General features: G+C 42.7%; 1 protein-coding gene across 5 annotated transcripts in view; it reads left to right on the plus strand.

Annotated features, from left to right (window-relative positions):
* Positions 1-19831, plus strand: part of LOC129816826 (nectin-3-like) — a 38803-nt gene extending 18972 nt beyond the window's left edge. For 3 of the 5 annotated variants that reach the window (XM_055871741.1, XM_055871744.1, XM_055871743.1), the window contains 6 exons: positions 545-647; positions 13623-13777; positions 17632-17737; positions 17860-17902; positions 18000-18060; positions 18742-19831. In XM_055871741.1, coding sequence (XP_055727716.1) covers positions 545-647; positions 13623-13777; positions 17632-17737; positions 17860-17902; positions 18000-18026 — 434 coding nt within the window. In that variant the 3' untranslated portion in view covers positions 18027-18060; positions 18742-19831. The other 2 variants (XR_008753618.1, XM_055871742.1) reach the window with 2 other exon arrangements.
* The last annotated feature ends 1529 nt before the right edge of the window (positions 19832-21360 follow it).

Genomic DNA, 21360 nt, shown 5'->3' on the forward strand with positions numbered 1-21360 from the left:
GTGTTTATAAGTTTACTCCAATTGGAGGATTGGTGGTAGGGTCGCGGGGAATAATAATAAAGGCATATTCTTTAAAAAAGTATGTATGTCTATATAGGTATGTGTATGTATATATGTGTATATGTATGCATACGTGTATTGATATATATATTTACCCAAAAAAATATGGGGGAATGGAAATGATGCAGACAATTACATTGGAAGCAACATTCTTTCCGCAATACTAAGCTGATCCACCCCTAAAAAAAGCAAAAAAAGAAAGAAAAAAAAAAAAAAAAAAGTCAGGAATTGTGAAATTTTTTGTTTAAATGTACTTGTCTAAGGTGTATGTAAACTTCCGACTTCCAACTGTAAATAAGGCATCCCTGTCTCACCCCACGGCCCTGTGGAAAGAAATGTGTGTGTTGCCAATTTTAAATGCACACTTGTTTGTGCACACTTGTTTGTGTACATGGATTTTGTAATGTTGTATGTTTTTTCCACCAACACCACTTTCCATCAATTTGTATAACAGACACTCATGCCTCTCTCTCCCTCTCCATAGATCCACCTCAGACAGTGAACATTACTCTTAGTGAGGCTTCCCCAGCCACAGTGTTCCTATGTGTAGCAGACAGCAACCCAAAAGCCATCTACACCTGGACCAGGTAGCCTATGCTTTCACACACCTACAGTGCCTTTAGAAGGTATTCAGAAGCCTTGACTTATTCCACATTTTGTTGTTACAGCATGATTTCAAAATGGATTAAATTGATTTATGTTCTTCTGCACACAATACCCCATAATGATAAAGTGAAAACATGTATTATTATCAAATTTATTGAAAATGAAATGCATAAATATCTTTACGTTTTTCCACCCCTGAGTCAATACATGTTAGAATCACCTTCGGCAGTAATTAAAGCTGTGAGTCTTTCTTGGTTAAGTATCTTAAGAGCTTTTCACTCCTGGATCGTGCAGCATTTGCCCATTTTTATTGTTTTACAAATTGTTTAAGCTCTCAAATTGGTTATTTATCATTGCTAGACAACTATTTTCACATCTGGCCATAGATTTTCAAGTAGATTTAAGTCAAAACTGTAACTTGGCCACTCAGTGACATTCACTGTCTTCTTGGTAAGTAACTCTAGTGTGGATTTGGCCTTGTGTTTGAGGTAATTGTGCTTCTGAAAGATTGATTAATCTCCCAGTGTTTGGTGGAAAGCAGACTGAACCAGGTTTTCCTCTAGGATTTAGCCTGTGCTTAGCTCCATTCGGTTTCTTTTTTATCCAGTCCTTAACGATTACAAGTATACTCATAACATGATTCAGCCACAACTCTGCTTAAAAATATGGAGAGTGGTACTCAGTAATGTGTTGCATTGGATTTGCCCCAACCATAACACTTTGTATTCAGGACAAAAAGTGAATTGCTTTGCCACATTTTTTTAGGTATTACTTTAGTGCCTTATTGCAAACAGGATGCATGTTTTGGAATATTTGTATTCTGTATAGACTTCCTTCTTTTCACTCTGTCAATTAGGTTAGTATTGTGGAGTAACTACAATGTTGTTGATCCATCTCCTATCACAGACATTAAGCTATGTAACTGTTGTAAAGTCCCCATTGGCCTCATGATGAAATCCCTGAGCGGTGTCCTTACTCTCCGGCAACGAAGTTAGGAAGGACGCCTGTATCTTTAAAAAAAAATAATAATAATCAGTAAATGGTGTGGGGGGTAGATCAGCTTTAATATTGAAGTTAAATTGTAGCTTCCATCACTATAATTGTCTAAATAATTTTCAATGCCCCATATATTTTTTTTTGTATGTGTATATGCATATATAGTGTACATACAGTAACAGTCAAAAGTTTGGACACATACTCATTCCAGGGTTTTTCTTTATTTTTACTATGTTCTGCATTGTAGAATAATAGTGAAGACATCAAAACTATAACACATATGGAATTGTGTAGTAACCAAAAAAGTGTTAAACAAATCAAAATATATTTTAGATTTGAGGTTCTTCAAAGTAGCCACCCTTTGCCTTGGTGACAGCTTTGCTCACTCTTGCAATCCAATATTTATTTTTTCATTTCATGCTGTTGGTGGTTGTAAGTGCATTTGATTTAGTGGCCCTAGCGTTGAGAAGGCAAAGTGTTCCCATTTTGGACTATTTCATATATTTGAAGGTAAAACTCTGCCTAACAAGCAAGTCCAGAGAGCAAATCAAGTGCACCTATAGGCGTACCGCTGGCCATTCAGATCACCATGTCTGCAGTTTCCTCACGTATTAGACTGTAAAAAGAAGCCTCGAACGCACAGCAAAATTGATCATGTGAGATTTCAAAACTTTTAAACCCATGACTAGAGAGAGACTCAACGAATACAGCAAAGAGCTGCTGTTTTTGAGTATGGACATATTTAAGTTGTTATTCATTGACCCCAACAAATACATGTAAAGTAATCAATAAGTTTTTGTATGATAACAGAATAAGTATATTTCAAGCTAGAATACAACAGTTCCTCTTTTTTGAATAGTAGCTCCATGCTGTTCAAAATTATATAAACTTTGAAATTACTTATAAATGAACAGAAGAGAACATGATTAATATTCTCAATTGATTTGTATGTTTACACCTCTAAGATTTATGGCCTCTGACTATGTAATCTTCTTCCATGGCTTAAGGCCCTGGTCTCAAACTTATAATCACACTATACACACTCTTACCCCCACCCCCCTATCTGCCATTACCCTTCCTGTTGTACAACTGATAATGAATTTCAGCTGGAGCTTGTGACTTTCTCTTCCTCCTTTGGGATCCTAAGGGAGTGATAGCAAAAGTCTTGAAATGAACAAGAAAACACAAAATATAACAAGTATTAGTAATGCATTAAGCTATGCATATTCATATATAGCAAAAACCGAAGTTTGATAACATGACGATTTCCACTCTCCCTTAGCCTGACTCTATACCTTCGGGATACTGTTCTGCTGGGGTCCACAAAAATGAAAGCCCTAAAATAAAATCACAGCAGCACCCAGTCTTCCCCGTCAGTTAGCAGGTGTTCCCACGCCATATCACCCTCACTTTGCCCTCTATTTGCGTGCTATGTGCAGTCGACTAATATAATACAAACCCTTCCCCCTCCTGAGTCTAAGATGTGCAATGCATCTCTGTGGCTAGGCAGGTGGTGTTATTGTCACAGCCCAAGTCCAGAACCTTTGGTACTCGCCCACACATCTCCCGGTCTTCTTATCAGTCAGGAGAAGCCTTGTGATTAGGAAGTGCACATTCTTGCAGCCTGCCGCAGTCCACTAGTTTCAGAGACGGTTCCCCTTTGTACTTTGCCTCCGGCCACAAATACATTTGCACATAAATGATTCCATCTAACCCATAACACTTTAACTACTACTGCTAGGCCACTTATATAGTTATAAACAAACTAAAACATGCTCAAGTCAATTAGTCAGTTTCCAACAGTCCCTCATCTGGAACAATGATCACTCACACGTTCCACACCACCAAGAAAACATTAACTGGAACAGGGAAGAGAGAATACATGTTTAATTTCACACCACCCTTGATGAGATTGGGCTAGACCACAAAGCCCCTACTAGCAATGTCCCAATTATGGTTAGCCCAAACTACAATCTAGTGGGATTTCTGATAACCTCCCTCTCGGAAGAGACAAAAAGATAAGGTTTCCCTGGGAGGAATCCTCCATAGACTCATTTTGTGCTCTCCTCACAGTTTAGGGGCAGCGGCCTGTTAGAAAGGCACACACACACGTCTATATAAGGTCCCACAGTTGACAGTGCATGTCAGAGCAAAAACCAAGCCATTAGGTTGAAGGAATTGTCCGTAGAGCGCAGAGACAGGATTGTGTCGAGGCACAGATATGGGGAAGGTTACACAAAAATTTCTGCAGCATTGAAGGTCTGCAAGAACACAGTGGCCTCCATTCTTAAATGGACGAAGTTTAGAACCACCAAGACACTTTATAGAGCTGGCCGCCCGGTCAAACTGAGCAATCGGCGGAGAAGGGCCTTGGTCAGGGAGGTGACCAAGATCCCCATGGTCACTCTGACAGAGCTCCAGAGTTTCTCTGTGGAGATGGGAGAACCTTCCAGAAGGACAACCATCTCTGCAGCACGGAGCAACGGAGCAAAATACAGAGATTTTGATGAAAACCTGCTCCAGAGCGCTCAGGACCTCAGACTGGGGTGAAAGTTCACCTTCCAACAGGACAACGACCCTAAACACACACCAAGACAACGCAGGAGAGTCTCTGAATGTCTTTGAGTGGCCCAGCCAGAGCCCGAACTTTAACCTGATCGAACATCTCTGGAGAGACCTGAAAATGGCTGTGCAGCAACGCACCCCATCTAACCTGACAGAGCTTGAGAGGATCTGCAGAGGAGAATGGGAGAAACTCTTGTAAATCGGGCCGAGGCTTTGAAGTAATTTGATCTGGGTCACATATGTGTTATTCACCCTTCCCAGGGAACGGAATAAACGCCGCAGGATTCAAATCAGATTTTGAATTTTCCCTATTTAACATTATCTCCCATTTTGTCCATCTCACACTAGTAACGTGCTGTTAACTATGGTTGCTACAGCGTGTGAAACATACAAATTCACTTTGAGCCATTATAATCGAAGCGGTGTTATGCAAAACCATTTCTGTCGCTAGTACTGCCCTTAGACACGACTGCATTCCTCTGGCCACCGAGTCACTACAATTCATTACTGGTCTCTCTTTTCTCCCATGATTTTGCGTAACTACAATGAACTTCCTGCTCATTAACAATTTTATTTTAGGTTTGGTAAACCCAATGCTGGCGCTTGACACAATTACTTTTTTAATCTCAACAATTACAATTGTTTCCTTAACTCTACAAACAATTACTCACAATATTAACTCCACTGTAATTTCTCTAGAGGACCCCTCATGGGTAGTAGTTGTATAACTTTCTATTCTGCCCATTACCCTGCTAATCTAATTATTTTCTGTTGTAAATTTTGCCAATTTGACGACGGCCAAATTCCGCTATGCGTTACTCCCAACTCCGGCCGTTTTCAGGAGTGCTTGCTGTTTCTCACTAGTCAGTGAAGAAAATGTCTGCACAGCCGCACTTAACCCGGAATGAGTCAGTGCAAAGGGCTCAGGCACCACCATAAAGTCTCTCGCCAAATTTGCCGCATTGGTGACAAGGTTCAGTGGCTTTTCACTGCCGAATGTATGTCCACTCTCAGCTTGATTTAAATGTTCTTTCTCTTGAATCCATTACTGGTACCTGGGATATGGGTAACAGCGACTACCTGCACTGCACAGTGAGAGGAATTAGATTCCACTCTCAATGCCCTCCATCATTACTTTAAGACGTGAAGGTCAGTCAATACGGAAAGTCTCAAGAACTTTGAAAGTTGCTTCAAGTGCAGTTGAAAAAAAACATCAAGCGCTGTGATGAAACTGGCTCTCATGGGGACCGCCACAGGAAAGGATGACCAATAGTTACCTCTCCTGAAGAGGATAAGTTCATTAGTTACCAGCCCCAGAAATTGCAAACCAAATAAATTCTTCAGTGTTCAAGTAACAGACACATCTCAACATCAACTGTTCAGAGGAGACTGCGTGAATCAGGCCTTCATGGTCAAATTGTTGCAAAGAAACCACTACTAAAGGACACTAATAAGAAGAAGAGAACTTGCTTGGGCGCAGAAACACAAGCAATGGACATTCGACTGGTGGAAATCTGTCCTTTGGTCTGATGAGTTCAAATTTGAGATATTTGGTTCCAACCACCCTGTCTTTGTGAGACGTAGAGTAGGTGAACGGATGATCTCTCCATGTGTGGTTCCCACCGTGAAGCTTGGAGGAGAAGGTGTGATGGTGTAGGTGTGTTTTGCTGGTGACACTGTCAGTGATTTATTTAGAATTCAAGGCACAGTTAACCTGCATGGCTACCACAGCATTCTGCAGCGAAACGCCATCCCATCTGGTTTGGGCTTAGTGGGACTATCATTTGTTTTTCAACAGGACAATGACCCAACACACCTCCAGGCTGTGTAAAGACTATTTGACCAAGAATGAGAGTGATGGAGTCCTGCATCAGATGACCTGGCTCCACAATCACCTGACCTCAACCCAATTGAGATGGTTTCGGATGAGTTGGACCGCAGAGTAAAGGAAAAGCAGCCAACAAGTGCTCAGCATATGTGGGAACTACTTCAAGACTGTTGGATAAGCATTCCAGGTGAAGCTGGTTGAGAGAATACCAAGAGTGTGCAAAGCTGTCATCAAGGCAAAGGGTGGCTACTTTGAAAAATCAAATCTATATTTTGATTGGTTTAACACTTTTTTTGGTTGCTACATGATTCCATATGTGTTATTTCATAGTTGTGATGTCTTCACTGCTATTCTACAATACAAATAAATAAAAACCTGTTGAATGAGTAGGTATGTCCAAACTTTTGACTGGTACTGTGGGTGCCTAATTATTTGGTCACGGGACCTAATGCCTTGTATTAAAAACCATACTGAAGCGTCTGCCAATTTACTACTGGAGAATACAGGAGACTTATTGTCTTATACCAGTGTCACGCTTCTACTATCACTGTTGTTGACAACACACACAACCAAAAGTATTCACAGTTGTCTTCCTATTTCCACATAATCTGTTACGGTTCCCCACCCCATTAGGGCATAAACCAACCTCTCTCCTTATTGATAATGATAATACACACATCACTTTTTTTTAATCCAATATTCTATCGCTTTTCCAACCATGGAGGAGGGTCTCCTCCAGAACTTATAGGCAAACTTCTATCGCCATCCACATTCCCACTCACTGACCATGTACAATGTTTCATTTTTCAGAAATCTCCTGTTCTCCACCGTATGCACTTCCTTCCTTTTGTACTTCTACATGGACTACTACTCTACAACCTACCGTACTAGTACACAAGCACGCCAATTTATCCATAGACACACACACACGCTACGGCCACACGGCCACCACGGCTGGGCTTTCACTCCCCCGCCTTACGGGTCTAGCAGGGAGTCAACCCCACTCTGGATTTACCCTCAGCAGGACCACCCTGTTTGGGACTTACCCTTCCAAGGACCTACCCTCCGCAGGGACCACCCTGTTCGGGACTTACTCTAAATCTACGACCAGTCATAACACAATGGGCTTACTGAATAAAAAAAAATAACGGAATGGAGCTTAGCACAGGCAAAATTCAAGAGGAAGACCTGGTTCAATTTGCTTTCCACCAGATACTAGGAGATGAATTCCCCTTTCAGCAGGATAATAAGCTTAAACACAAGGGTAAATCTACACTGGAGTTTATTACCAAGAAGATTGTAAATATTCCTGAGTGGCCGAGTTAGTTTTGACATAAAATCTACTTTCAATCTATGGCAAGACCTGAACATGGTTGTGTAGCAATGATCAGCAACCGATTTGAAAGACCTTGAAGAATAATGGGCAAATGTTGCAGAATCCAGGTGTGGAAAGGTCTTAGAGACTTGCCCAGAAAGAATCACAGCTGTAGTCCTTGCCAAATGTGCTTCTACAAAGTATTGACTGAGATTTCTCTGTTTCCTTTTCAATAAATGTGCAAAAAATTCCCCAAACATGTTTTCACTTTGTAGTTATGGGGGTATGTAGATGGGTGAAAAAAAATATTGAATCTATTTTGAATTCGGGCTGTAACACAACAAATGTGGAATAAATCAAGCGGTATGAACACTTTCTGAAGGCTCTGTAATAATAAAAGGCATTGGCAAATCAGCCTTCATGGTCCTCTTCCTCAACATTCTAATCTGCTATGAGCCTGACCTCATCAGAGCTGTCAGCGGCCGCCTCCTAGGGACTGCAGTAGGCAAGCGTACCCGCCTTTTTCTCTCTCCATCTCTACCTCTACAAAATATATAACATTATACTGTATACTGTAAATAGTTTCCTTGTTTCATAAATCCATAACACATTACTATAAAAACTTTTTGTGTCACTAAAGGGCTGTAGACTAACCAGAATGATTTACAGCAAACAATTTCACACTTGTCTAGATAGGTTCATCCTTCACATGGATGTGTGGTGGGTGATCATGATGGATAAGTCATCGGCTGAACATGGACAGTGATAGTGGAACAAACACAAAATATGACACCCTATCTAACTAAATTAGGATTTAGTCATTTTAGTCATCTAGCTAGCGAACTACCTAAGTACAATAACAGTACAATAGTAGAAAAACCATATCAGAAAACCTGATGGACTGAAGTTGGAGCATAGCTAGACATCTTTTACATGGTAGCTAGCTATATTCAGAGATTTTTTTCTACAGTATTCACAACATATTGACACAATTACAATATTTTATAGAATAACATTTCATTAATTACATGTGGAGAAAAAAAAATGTGTGTGAACATTAGCAAGCCAGCAGCAGATGACAGAATGTGAATTCTCTCCTCGCCTTCCCTCTCCCCGCTGTTAGCTTTCAGCTATCATTGTCTAACTGGCTAGGTTTAGGATATTTACTAGCCAAAACCAGTGACAAACTCAACTATGCTATCGACATATGGCAGTACATAACTTGCTTATTTTGCCAGCTAGAAAGAAATGGCCACACATTCGTTCAGAAACAGAGGGAGAGGATAGATAGTTAGCTAGAGCAATAGCTGTCGCTACCTGTTGCCTCCTCAAGCAGCATTGCAACTAACATTATTCAGCGCTGCAAATACAGACCTTTTTAACAAAATTATTTAGTCTTTCAAGTGACATTATTGATAAAACATTTTCATAACCAATTTGACAACTTTCTTACCTCAACTGATCCACCAGGTTTCCATTTTGAAGCTATCACCTACTGGGGCAGTTAGGCTAATGGAGGATTTGCTCAGTGACTTTTCATTGTCAAGTGTAAATGGCAGTTTTCAGAAATAAAATCTGTGATTGGACCGTAGTGTTGTTAAGGCTTTAAACAATCAAACTTTATTCTGAAATTAGAACACTCTGGCTGGAAAGGGTTTTAAGCATGAACTTCCTAGTGACCAACTGTCATTAAGTTACAGGAAATGCATAGTAAACCCTCTTAACAGTGCAGCTCTTGATTGTCACAAGAGCTTGCAAAGATTGTAGAACTGGGAGTGGATATATGAGATCCTCAACCTTTATCAACAAAGCTATAAAACCACTTAATTTGGTACAACACTTCCACTAACGGTTGGCACAAATGGAACAGATTTGTTGCCCCGAAATATGAAAATAAGCCCATTGCCCCCATCAACATTTCAAACTACAGTGAATGTAAGGTAAACAAGTCATTTTCAAAAATAACACCTGATTTCAACTGTAAAAATACAATATTTAAGCCTCCCGGGTGGCGCAGTGGTCTAGGGCACTGCATCGCAGTGCTAACTGCGCCACCAGAGTCTCTGGGTTCGCGCCCAGGCTCTGTCGCAGCCGGCCGCGACCGGGAGGTCCGTGGGGCAACGCACAATTGGCATAGCGTCGTCCGGGTTAGGGAGGGTTTGGCCGGTAGGGATATCCTTGTCTCATCGCGCTCCAGCGACTCCTGTGGCGGGCCGGGCGCAGTGCGCGCTAACCAAGGGGGCCAGGTACACGGTGTTTCCTCCAACACATTGGTGCGCCTGGCTTCCGGGTTGGAGGCGCGCTGTGTTAAGAAGCAGTGCGGCTTGGTTGGGTTGTGCTTCGGAGGACGCATGGCTTTCGACCTTCGTCTCTCCCGAGCCCGTACGGGAGTTGTAGCGATGAGACAAGATAGTAATTACTAGCGATTGGATACCACGAAAATTGGGGAGAAAATGGGATAAAAATAAATATATATATATATATTTTTTTTTAATACAATATTTTTACTGAAACTCAGTAGCTTGTAACTTTCTGTCCAATTACAGGTAATATTTAAGTGTGTGCCATTAGCACATCTGAAGTATCCTATAAGTATAACTGTAGAACCTGTCATTTGTTCTACCTGAAACCAGAGGGTTCTTCATGAGAGGGTTCTAAATGGAGTTCAAAAGGGTTCCCCTACCTACAGGTACAAAACAAAGGGTTCTATGTAGTGATGTTAGGTTTGATACCGAAGCTCTGATGCATGTGCCGAAATCGCTAAGCAGCTAACTTCGAAGCAGTATGCAAATGCGTATCACTTTATCACAAGTACGCCAATGACATCCAAAGCTTAGTTTGATCACGTGCTTTTTCAAAATGCAAGATCCCACTGATTTTCGCAATAGTTCCAGTGCTTTCATCAATTCCAAGCTGCTTTCAAACACCTACCTCTACTGGACACCTAACTTACAAATATTGTAAGGATTTTGTACATGTAGTTTCACCTGACCGGTAGTTTAGCAGGTAGAGTAGGGTACTATGGAACATTCAGGGTTGTATGAGGTCGAATCCCCTTGAAGGCACACTATTTTGAAAATTGTTCTAACCACACTGCACTGTTGTTCAAATATTTTGATTTATTTATTATAGTATAAGCTTCTGTCTTAAGCATCCTAAATAATGCCATATATTCCGTATATTCCATTCTGAATGCATATTGTGGGTGAATAAAAGTTAATTATTGGATATTGCCACTCAGACTGGATTCCAATAGGAATAAGACATCACTTTGCAAGCCAGAGTAATGTGACTTGATGCTGGTTTTTGCAGATGACCAGTATATACTGGTACACTGCTGACCCGTATTGAAAACACAACCAAGGCTGGTCACCAGTAAAAACACTACCAAGGCTGGTCATGCGCCAAACGCAATCTTCGCGCTCTCTCTCATCTTCTATCCTATCATCTCTCCCTTCTGCTAAATCATTCTCCCTCTTGTCCCCTGATTCTGGCTCTTGGACCCTACTCTCCTCCCATTCCGCATCCTATTGACTCACACTGTCCCCTTTCCTCCCGGCTGGCTCAGCCCTCCACTCCTGCTCCGTGGCTGAGGGACTCATTGTGAGCTTACAGAACAGGGCTGTTGGCAGCTGTGCGGAAATGGAAGAAAACTACATTTCCATGGGACCGATCATCCTTGCACTCCTCCCTACCTTTTCACTGCTTAAGCCACTTTCTATCACTCTCAATTTCAAACCTCTTATTCCTCCACCCCCTCTGCGGACGACTTTATCAACAACTTTTAAAACCACTTTGAAAAGAAAGTTGACGACATCCGTTCCTCATTCACTCAGCCTATTGAGTCCACTGGTCCCACTCACACAAAAATACCCTTGACCTCTTTCTCCCCTGTCTCTCCAGAGGAAATCCTGCGACTAATGAGGTATAGCCGCCTGACAACCTGCCCGCTCGACCCCATCTCCTACCTTCTCCAGACCATCTCTGGACACCTTCTCCCATTCCTGACCACTAGCTGCGTCCCTTCTGAATTCAATATGTCCCAAGTCACTACCCTCCTTAAGAAACCAATCCCTTGACCCCTCCTTAATCCCCGTTATTTTCTTTCCAAAACTTGAGCACAATGTCTCTTACCAACTCTCTCGCTACCTCTCTCAGAACAATCTTCTTGACCATAACCAGTCAGGATTCAATACTCCGCCTCCCGAGTGGCGCAGTGGTCTAAGGCACTGCATCGCAGTGCTAGCTGTGCCACTACAAATTCTGGGTTTGAGTCCAGGCTCTGTCGCAGTCGGCCACGACCGTAAGACAAATGGGATGGTGCACCGTCCAGTTTAGGGGAGGGTTTGGCTGGCAGGGATGTCCTTGTCCCATCTCGCACTAGCAACTCCTATGGCGGGCCGGGCGTTGTGCACGCTAAAACGGTCGCCAGATGTACTGTGTTTCCTCCAACACATTGGTGCGGCTGGCTTCCGGGTTAAGTGGGCATTGTTAAGAAGCAGTGCGGCTTGGTTGGGTTGTGTTTCGGAGGACGTACAGCTCTCGACCTTCACCTCTCCCGAGTCCGTACGGGAGAGTTGCAGCGATGAGACAAGCCTGTAACTATCAATTGGATATCATGAAATTTGGGAGAAAGGGGGTAAAAAGAAAATAAAGGATTCAATACTGGTCACTAAACAGAAACTGTTCTTCTCTGTGTCACGGAGGCTCTCCGCACTGCCAAAGCTGACTCTCCTCAGGAACTGCCCCTCCCTACCTTCAGGCTATGCTCAAACCCTACACCCCAACCATACTACTCTGTTCTTCCACATCCTGTTCTTTTGGCCCTCCCACCCTTACAGGAGGGCAGCTCCCGTTCAGGATGAGAACATCCTCATAGATCTTTCGACTGCCTTTGACACCCTCTCAGGGCTGGGTGCCTAGGGCTCTGCGTACATTTGGATTGCATCCTACCTGGCAGGCCGCTTATACCAGGTGGCATAGAGATGATCTGTGTCTGCACCACATACTCTCACTACTAGTGTCCCTCAGGGCTCGGTTCTAGGCCCTCTTCTCTCTATACACCAAATCACTCAGCTCCGTCATATCCTAACATGGTCTCTCCTGTCATTGCTATGCGGCTGACACATACTTTTTCCCTTCCCCTTCTGACACCCAGGTGGCGACACGCATTTGGCAGATATCTCAGCTTGGAATTTTGTCCCACCACCTCGACAAGACGGAGCTGATCTTCCTCCAGGGGAAGGCCTGCCCGCTCCAAGACCTCTCCATCACGATTGACAACTCCACTTGTGTCCCCCTCCCAGAGTGCAAAGAACATTGGCATGAACCTGGAGAACACAAACACAACATCGTTCTCTGCAAATATCAAAGCAGTGACTCGCACCTGAATGTTCATGCTCTACAACATCCGTAGAGTATGACTTTACCTCATACAGGAAGCGGCGCAGGTCCTAATCCAGGCACTTGTCATCACCCGCCTGGACTACAGCAACTCGCTGTTGGCTGGCCTCCCTGCTTGTGCCATCAAACTCCTGCAACTTATCCAGAAGGCTGCAACCCACCTGGTGTTCAACCCGCTCCTCCGCACACTCCATTGGCAGTCTAAGCTCGAATCCACTACAAGACCATGGTACTTATCTATGGAGCAGCAACAGAAACTCCCCCTCCCTACCTTCAGGCTATGCTCAAGCCCTACACCCCAACCATACCACTCTGTTCTTCCACATCCTGTTCGTTTGGATCTCCCACCCCTACAGGAGGGCAGCTCCCGTTCATCCCAGTCCAAGCTCTTCTCTGTCATGGCACCCCAGTGATGGAACCAGCTTCCCTCTGAAGCCCATCTTCCAAAAACATCTGAAGCCCTACCTCTTCAAAGTGTATTCTAAATAATCCCACAGCACCCCCACCCCACCTCCCATTAACTCCAAAAAATGTGTTTGAACTAACACTAGCACTTTCTTTTCCCCCCTTACTAGCTCTGTGTTTACTGATAGCTACTTTATTGAGGAAAAATGTGCTTACTATGACTGTGATATGTGATTGTCCCACCTAGCTATTTTAGGTTGAATACACTAACTTGCTCTGAATGAGAGCATCTGCTAAATGGCTAAAATTTAAATGTCACCAGCGAAAACAAAGGCGTTTTACTAGCTAAAACACAACGAAGGCTGCTCACCAGCCTATGCTTGTCTGCTGTCTTTTTCAGCAGGGTCAGCCCTTCTCCTCACACTCTCTCTCTCTCTCCCCCAGAGTGGGACACCCATGGCCTCAGTCTGCAGTGAGAGCAGAGGGAGACACACTGCACCTCATCAGTCTCAGCTCTGAGTTGAATGGCCTCTACACCTGTGAGGCCTCCAATCCTTACGGACGAGCAACTGGCTCTCAATATGTGCATGTCGCCACCAGTAAGAACACCTGAGAGAGAAAAAATCTAAATACACACACACATGCAGGCACACATATACACAATTCATGATGGTTGCTTTACTGGCTGCTTATACTTGAATTGTTATATTAGGGACAATTATGTGAAATGTGATGTAGCATATATGTATACCAAAGTTGAGCAAGATGCTCACTTATATTTCACTGCGTGTGTTAGTATCAGACGTATGGCCTCATCTTTTTCTACAGGAAGGTTTAAAAACTAAGATTAGGAGATTACTAATGATTAGGGCTGTTATGGTGACCGTATTATTGGCACAACGGCGGTCACGAGTCATGATGGCAGTCAAATTCCATGTGACCGTTTAGTCACGGTAGTTAGGCTTCTCCCAGCTCTGATGCTGCTGATGGTCATTAGTAGCCTACCGAACTTGCTAACTGCCTTGTACTCAGCACTATTGTCCCTCTAATCACTCAGACATCAATGCAATTGTAATTTAAAACCTAACCAAACACTTCATGAGAGCTCATGTTGCGAAACATTTCTATAGGCTATGCAATTGCGTGAGAAAACAGTGATGGCCTGTATTAAAAAGAGGATCCCATCAGCTTTCTATAGGCTAGGCCTACTGTATTTATTAATTAATTTGTCAACTTTCCTAATATTAAGCACATTGCTGATCTTTACTACAGGAGTATAGCCTACCTGGCTGGCATGAAAATGAATCACGGGAAAAGCGTCCTCCATTCACTATTTAAGTGCATAGATTTTTATTTTTGTCCTGACCCTGTTTCGATACAGGTGCATGATAATGGTCCATTCTAAATCAAAACAAATTTCATAGATTATTTAGTATATGTAAAGACAAGATTAAATCAAAAATTGTCTGATGGGTGACAATATTAGCCTATCATTTGTGAATGATGCCCAGCTTGTGTGCAGTAAGACACTCATTTTGCGACTGTTTCAAATCATAGTTGCACACCTCATGTAGCCTAGCCCATAGGCCTATATGTTTTGATAAGGTTTGTATCACAACTAAAGTGGCAAAATAACTTCTTAAAATTAAGCACATTAATCTGCTTTACAACTGGTGTAGAGCCTAACTGGCATACAGATTTTCACCATAAAAATGCACATTATAATTTTTTTTATTTCACCTTTATTTAACTAGGCAAGTCAGTTAAGAACAAATTCTTATTTTCAATGACGGCCTAGGAACAGTGGGTTAACTGTCTTGTTCAGGGGCAGAACGACATATTGTTACCTTGTTAGTTCAGGGATTGGATCTTGCAACTTTTCGGTTACTATTCCAACGCTCTAACCACTAGACTACCTGCCGCCCCAATAAAAGCTTTACATGCATAAATCACATCTGTGGTCACTTAAGAATGGTGTTTTCCCGCTAATGGAACATTCACGCTAATAGCCTACTGCCATGTGCGCAGGGCTGCGCTTATAATGTGAAGAAATAGCCTAATAGTTTATCAACATTTTAAGCTAAACATTCAAATCTGTTGTGTCAGCCTCATTGCTTAAAACAGTTTTTTTGATGCTAGTGGTTGTATTAATGTGGTATCTATCCCATCCCACAACTGTCCTAGACTATGTTTTGGAATATTTATTTATTGCACAGAATAGGTCAACTTACAAGTCATCAACTGGCAGCTTCATTAAATAGTACCCACAAAACACCAGTCTCAATGTCAACAGTGAAGAGGCGACTCCGGGATGCTGGCCTTCTAGGCAGAGTTGAAGAAAAAAAAGCCATCTCTCAGACTGACAATTAAAAAGAAAAGATTAAGATGTGTAAAGGATGTGTTCCACTGGACAGAGAAACTCTGCCTAGAAGGCCAGCATCCCAGTCGCCTCTTCACTGTTGACATTGAGACTGGTGTTTTGTGGGTACTATTTAATGAAGCTGCCAGTTGAGGACTTGTGAGGCATCTGTTTCTCAAACTAGACACTCTAATGTACTTGTCCTCTTGCTCAGTTCTGCACCGGGGCCTCCCACTCCTCTTTCTATTCTGGTTAGAGAGAGTTTGCCCTGTTCTGTGAAGGAAGTAGTACACAGCATTGTACGAGATCTTCAGTTTCTTGGCAATTTCTCGCATGGAATAGCCTTCATTTCTCAGAACAAGAATACACTGACCAGTTTCAGAAGAAAGCACTTTGTTTCTGGCTGAGCCTGTAATCAAATCAAAGTTTATTTGTCACGTGCGCTGAATACAACAGGTGTAGAACTTACATTTACCAACAGTGCAATTTTTAAGTAAGAAATAGGTATGAGTTGAACAGTAAGTAAAGAAATAAAAAACAACAGTAAGACAGTGAAAAATAACAGTAGCAAGGCTATATACATTAGCGAGGCTATATACAGGCACCGGTTAGTCAGGCTAATTGAGGTATTATGTACATTAATGTATAGTTAAAGTGACTATGCATATATGATAAACAGAGAGTAGCAGCAGCGTAAAAAGACGGGTTGGGGGGGACACAATGCAAATAGTGCTGGTAGCCATTTGATTACCTGTTCAGGAGTCTTATGGCATGGGGGTAAAAGCTGTTAAGAAGCCTTTTGGTCCTAGACTTGTCGCTCCGGTACCGCTTGCCATGTGGTAGTAGAGAGAACAGTCTATGACTGGAGTGGCTTTGTCGTGCCCTCTTCACGACTGTCTTGGTGTGTTTGGACCATTCTAGTTTGTTGGTGATGTGGACACCAAAGAACTTGAAGCTCTCAACCTGCTTCACTACAGCCCTGTCAATGAGAATGGGGGCGTGCTCAGTCCTCCTTTACCTGTAGTCCATAATCATCTCCTTAGTCTTAGTTACATTGAGGGAGGTTGTTATTCTGGCACCACCCGGCCAGGTCTCTGACCTCCCTATAGGCTGTCTCTTCATTGTCGGAGATCAGGCCTAACACTGTTGTGTCGTCTGCAAACTTAATGATGGTGTTGGAGTCGTGCCTGGCTAGGCAGTCGCGGGTGAACAGGGAGTACAGGAGGGGACTGAGCACGCACCCCTGAGGGGCTCCAGGGTTGATGATCAGCGTGGCGAATGTGTTGCTACCTTCCCTCACCACCTGGGGGCGGCCCGTCAGGAAGTGCAGGATCCAGTTGCAGAGGGGGGTGTTTAGTCCCAGGATCCTTAGCTTAGTGATGAGCTTTGAGGGTACTATGGTGTAGAACGCTGAGCTGTAATCAATGAATAGCATTTTCACGTAGATGTTTCTTTTGTCCAGGTGGGAAAGGGCAGTGTGGAGTGCAATAAAGATTGCATCATCTGTGGATCTGTTTGGGTGGTATGCAAATTGGAGTGGGTCTAGGGTTTCTGGGATAAAGGTGTTGATGTGAGCCATTACCAGCCTTTCAAAGCACTTCATGGCTTTGATCAAACTCACATATGCTGATCTTCCAGATACTCAGCTAGTTTAAAGAAGGACAGTTTTATTGCTTCCTTAATCAGAACAACCGTTTTCAGCTGTGCTAACATAATTGGAAAATTATTTTCTAATGATCAATTAGTCTTTTAAAATGATTAACTTGGATTAGCCAACACAACGTGCCATTGGAACACAGGAGTGAGGGTCTCTGTACGCCTATGCCGATATTCCATAAAAAATCTGCCGTTTCCGGCTACAATAGTGAGACCGACAGTTACTTGCTTGACAATCACAGGCTGAAGACATTTCATGACCACCACAGACCTAGTCATGATACACACTTTTAGCTAACTGCATATGTACACATATAACCTTCTAGCATTATCACTTTGCTTACAGGAAAGTGTTTGCATTAGCATGATTGCTAGGGCATATATTGTAGTTGTAAATGCAGGCTGTTTATATTAACTGTATCCCCCTTCTCCTCACAGATATCTCTGCTGCCTGTTGGGTTCTACTTGTCATTATATTTCTGATTGTTGCTGCTGCTGCTGCTGGACTCATATGGTACCGGTGGAAAAACGGAAAATGTCTTTGGTAACGTCAGCTTCTCAAAATCAAGCACTGAATTTTGCATAGTGAAAAATGTATTTATTGAATTATCATACATTGATTTTGCTTTCAAATCCATGTTTTTTTTTTTCTGGATAATATCCCAGGAGTTCATTCATTGGCGATCACCAGTTCGAGGCACAATCACAGGTATGTGACTATGTTACAGGCCACCATTGTTGCGTGACTAACCTATCTCAACCACTTTTTGCTCTGTAATAATACTGTTAAAATGTCTAATGACAAGGTTGAGGAAGATGAAGCTGGGGTGTAAACCAAGAGGGCAGATAAGGAAGAAGTATCATAAGGTAGGGTACATACCCTTTTATTCTTTCTTTTTCAAAACACATTTGAAATATTATTCCCCTAAAAAAATGTAAAGGTATATTTATTGTGTTAGCTTGAAGAAGTCGCCAGACAGGCTGAGAGCAAATGCCATAAGAGTCTTAGACGTGTAGGCTCGGCCCTAATTTATGTGTTCTCTGTCACTTGGAGCTGCATTGCAAATGGTCCAGGAACACAAGGAAAGGACAATTCCCAAGGACTAGTCAGCCTTCCCCCTTTGAGGGCCCAGAATGTATCTCTGTTACAGTATCCAGAGGACTGACTATTGAATGTGTGATAGATACCAAAAATGGATACTATGGAATTATTCTATCTAAAACTTCTTCACTGAGGATAGCCTGAATTTGATCTATGTGGCTGTATGTTCTCTGTGGTAACTTGTATCTGTACAGGGTTAACTTTAAATTACCCTATGCATAGAGTTGTGTGGTCCTCTCAGAAATTCTGTCTTATTTACATTGGTCTTAGATTGGTCTTAGATGCCTGTTGAGATTGGTCCTTGGTGGTCAGGTTACGCTGTAAACTTGGTATTGTTTGATTGGTCAGTGGTTTTGGGTTGAAAAGGTTACACTTTCAGATGTTATAAATGTTCTCTCTTATCCTGTTGATGAGGGAAGGTTGTATGATCAATTCTCATTTCCTAGGCTTCAAGGCATCTCCATGTTAGCATCACCTACTTGGTATGGCTACTGCTCAGCATCTGACCGCAAGGCGCTTCAGAGGGTTGTGCATACAGACCAATACATCACTGGGCCCAAGCTTTCTCCCATCCAGGACTGATATACCAGACGGTGTCAGAGGAAGGCCCTAAAAATTGTCAGACTCCATCCATCCCAGTCATAGACTGTTCTCTCTGCTACCGCACTGCAAGCTGTACCAGACCACCAAGTCTAGGTCCAAAAGACTCCTTAACAGCTTCTACCCCAATCCATATGACTGTTGAACAGTTAATCAAATGGCTACACAGACTATTTTGTATTGACCACCCCCCTCCTTTTTTTACGCTTCAACAAGTTACTGAGTAAAGGGTCTGAATACTTATGTAAATGTGATATTTCAGTTTGTAATTTTTTGCAAATGTATTAAAAACAAACGCCTGTTTTTGCTTTGTCAACATGGGGTATTGTGTGTAAATTGAGGTGGGGAAACTACAGTTTACATTTTTAAGTAATTAATTTGCATTTTATTGCATGACATAAGTATTTGATCACCTACCAACCAGTAAGAATTCCGTCTCTCACAGACCTGTTAGTTTTTCTTTAAGAAGCCCTCCTGTTCTCCACTCATTACCTGTCTTAACTGCACCTGTTTGAACTCGTTACCTGTATAAAAGACACCTGTCCACACACTCAAAAAGATTTGGCATGGGTCCTGAGATCCTCAAAAGGTTCTACAGCTGCAACATCGAGAGCATCCTGACCGGTTGCATCACTGCCTGGTACGGCACTTGAACTTTACATTAATGTACATACTACCTCAATTAGCCTGACTAACCGGTGCCTGTATATTGCCTCGCTACTGTTAAAGCCTCGCTAATGTATATAGCCTCGCAACTGTTATTTTTCACTGTCTTTTTACTGTTGTTTTTTATTTCTTTACTTACTGTTCAACTCATACCTATTTTTTACTTAAAAATTGCACTGTTGGTAAATGTAAGTTCTACACCTGTTGTATTCAGCGCACGTGACAAATAAACTTTGATTTGATTACAGGCTCAAAACAGCCAGAAACGAAGTGCTTTCTTCTGAAACTCGTCAGTGTATTCTTGTTCTGAGAAATGAAGGCTATTCCATGCGAGAAATTGCCAAGAAACTGAAGATTTCGTACAATGCTTCAGAGGGTAGTGCATACAGCCCAATACATCACTGGGGCAAAGCTGCCTGCCATCCAGGACCTCTACACCAGGCGGTGTCAGAGGAAGGCCCTAAAAATTGTCAGACCCCAGCCCCCCCCCCCAGTTATAAACTGTTCTCTCTACCACCGCATGGCAAGCGGTACTGGAGTGCCAAGTCTAGGACAAAAAGGCTTCTCAACAGTTTTTACCCCCAACCCCTCTTTTACGTTGCTGCTACTCTCTGTTTATCTTATATGCATAGTCACTTTAACCATACATCCGTGTACATACTACCTCAATTGGCCCGACCAACCAATGCTCCCGCACATTGGCTAACTGGGCTATCTGCATTGTATCCAGTGGTGGGCCGTCAGGGCCAGCAAGGCCTTCTCTGCTGGCCTAAACATCAGAATATAATTATTTTTTTTAAATATATTTTCCCACAAATATGTATTAAATTATTCCCCAGAGTAAGAGTTATACTCTTCATTTCATAGCTTTCCTCTTGGTTGCACTGCTTCCAGCCCCAGGTTGAGATTTGGAGGGCTGGTCTTTATGTTAGATCTTTTATCCAATCATATTCAGCCATCATGTGTTGTCAGGGGTCTAAAATCTGCCCTCAGGCCTTCAGAATCAACAGTGCGGGCGCTTGTAGCTTAAAGTGAATGGAAATTAAAATTTAGTGTACCAATCAGCTTTCGAGTTGGCTATTGTACGCCTGCTGGCTGGCTCCAGTGTTACACAGGAGCCAGCTAGCAGGCGTAGTGCGTGCACGTCTTTTGATTGGATTACCAATATTGAGAGGCAGGTCCTATGAGCAGGTCTATGCAGAACCTCAGAACTAGGAAACTGAATTTGATAAACAAATTAATTTGCGTACTACTAAGCTGTTTTTTCAACCCACAATGGCGGAAGGAGGAGAAGATATCGATTTGGTCGAGGATATAATTATAACGCCATTCTCAAGACGAACTTTTCAAGAAAAGTTAGACATTGTAAGGAGAGGTCGCCCGACGCCGACTCTACAAAGCCTGTCACAGGCGGGAAAGGGGTTCGTTCGCCACTTTCAAAGTTCCAACTACGAGCGCTATCAATGGCTCACAGGCTCCGAGAAGCACTGCAAACTGTACTGCTGGGAATGCCTATTATTTGCAAGTGATCGATTTGGTGTTTGGAGCCACACTAGTTTTGCAAACTTGAGTTGTCTAACCAAGGCAGCAACGAGACACCAAAGTACGGCTGGGCACTTACGAGCAATGGTGCTTTTGAAAACTTTTGGGGACACCCGAGTGGATCTACAGCTCAAGTTCACCCAGCGCACGCAGAGGCCCAGCACAAGGAGACCCTCGCACATACTACCAACAACTCCACAGCAATATTCTGGACAACATTCTTTGCCAGATACGAAACAGGTTTCAAGACCACGAAA

The sequence above is a fragment of the Salvelinus fontinalis genome, chromosome 19, assembly GCF_029448725.1.
Source record: "Salvelinus fontinalis isolate EN_2023a chromosome 19, ASM2944872v1, whole genome shotgun sequence".
Classification (NCBI taxonomy): domain Eukaryota; kingdom Metazoa; phylum Chordata; class Actinopteri; order Salmoniformes; family Salmonidae; genus Salvelinus; species Salvelinus fontinalis.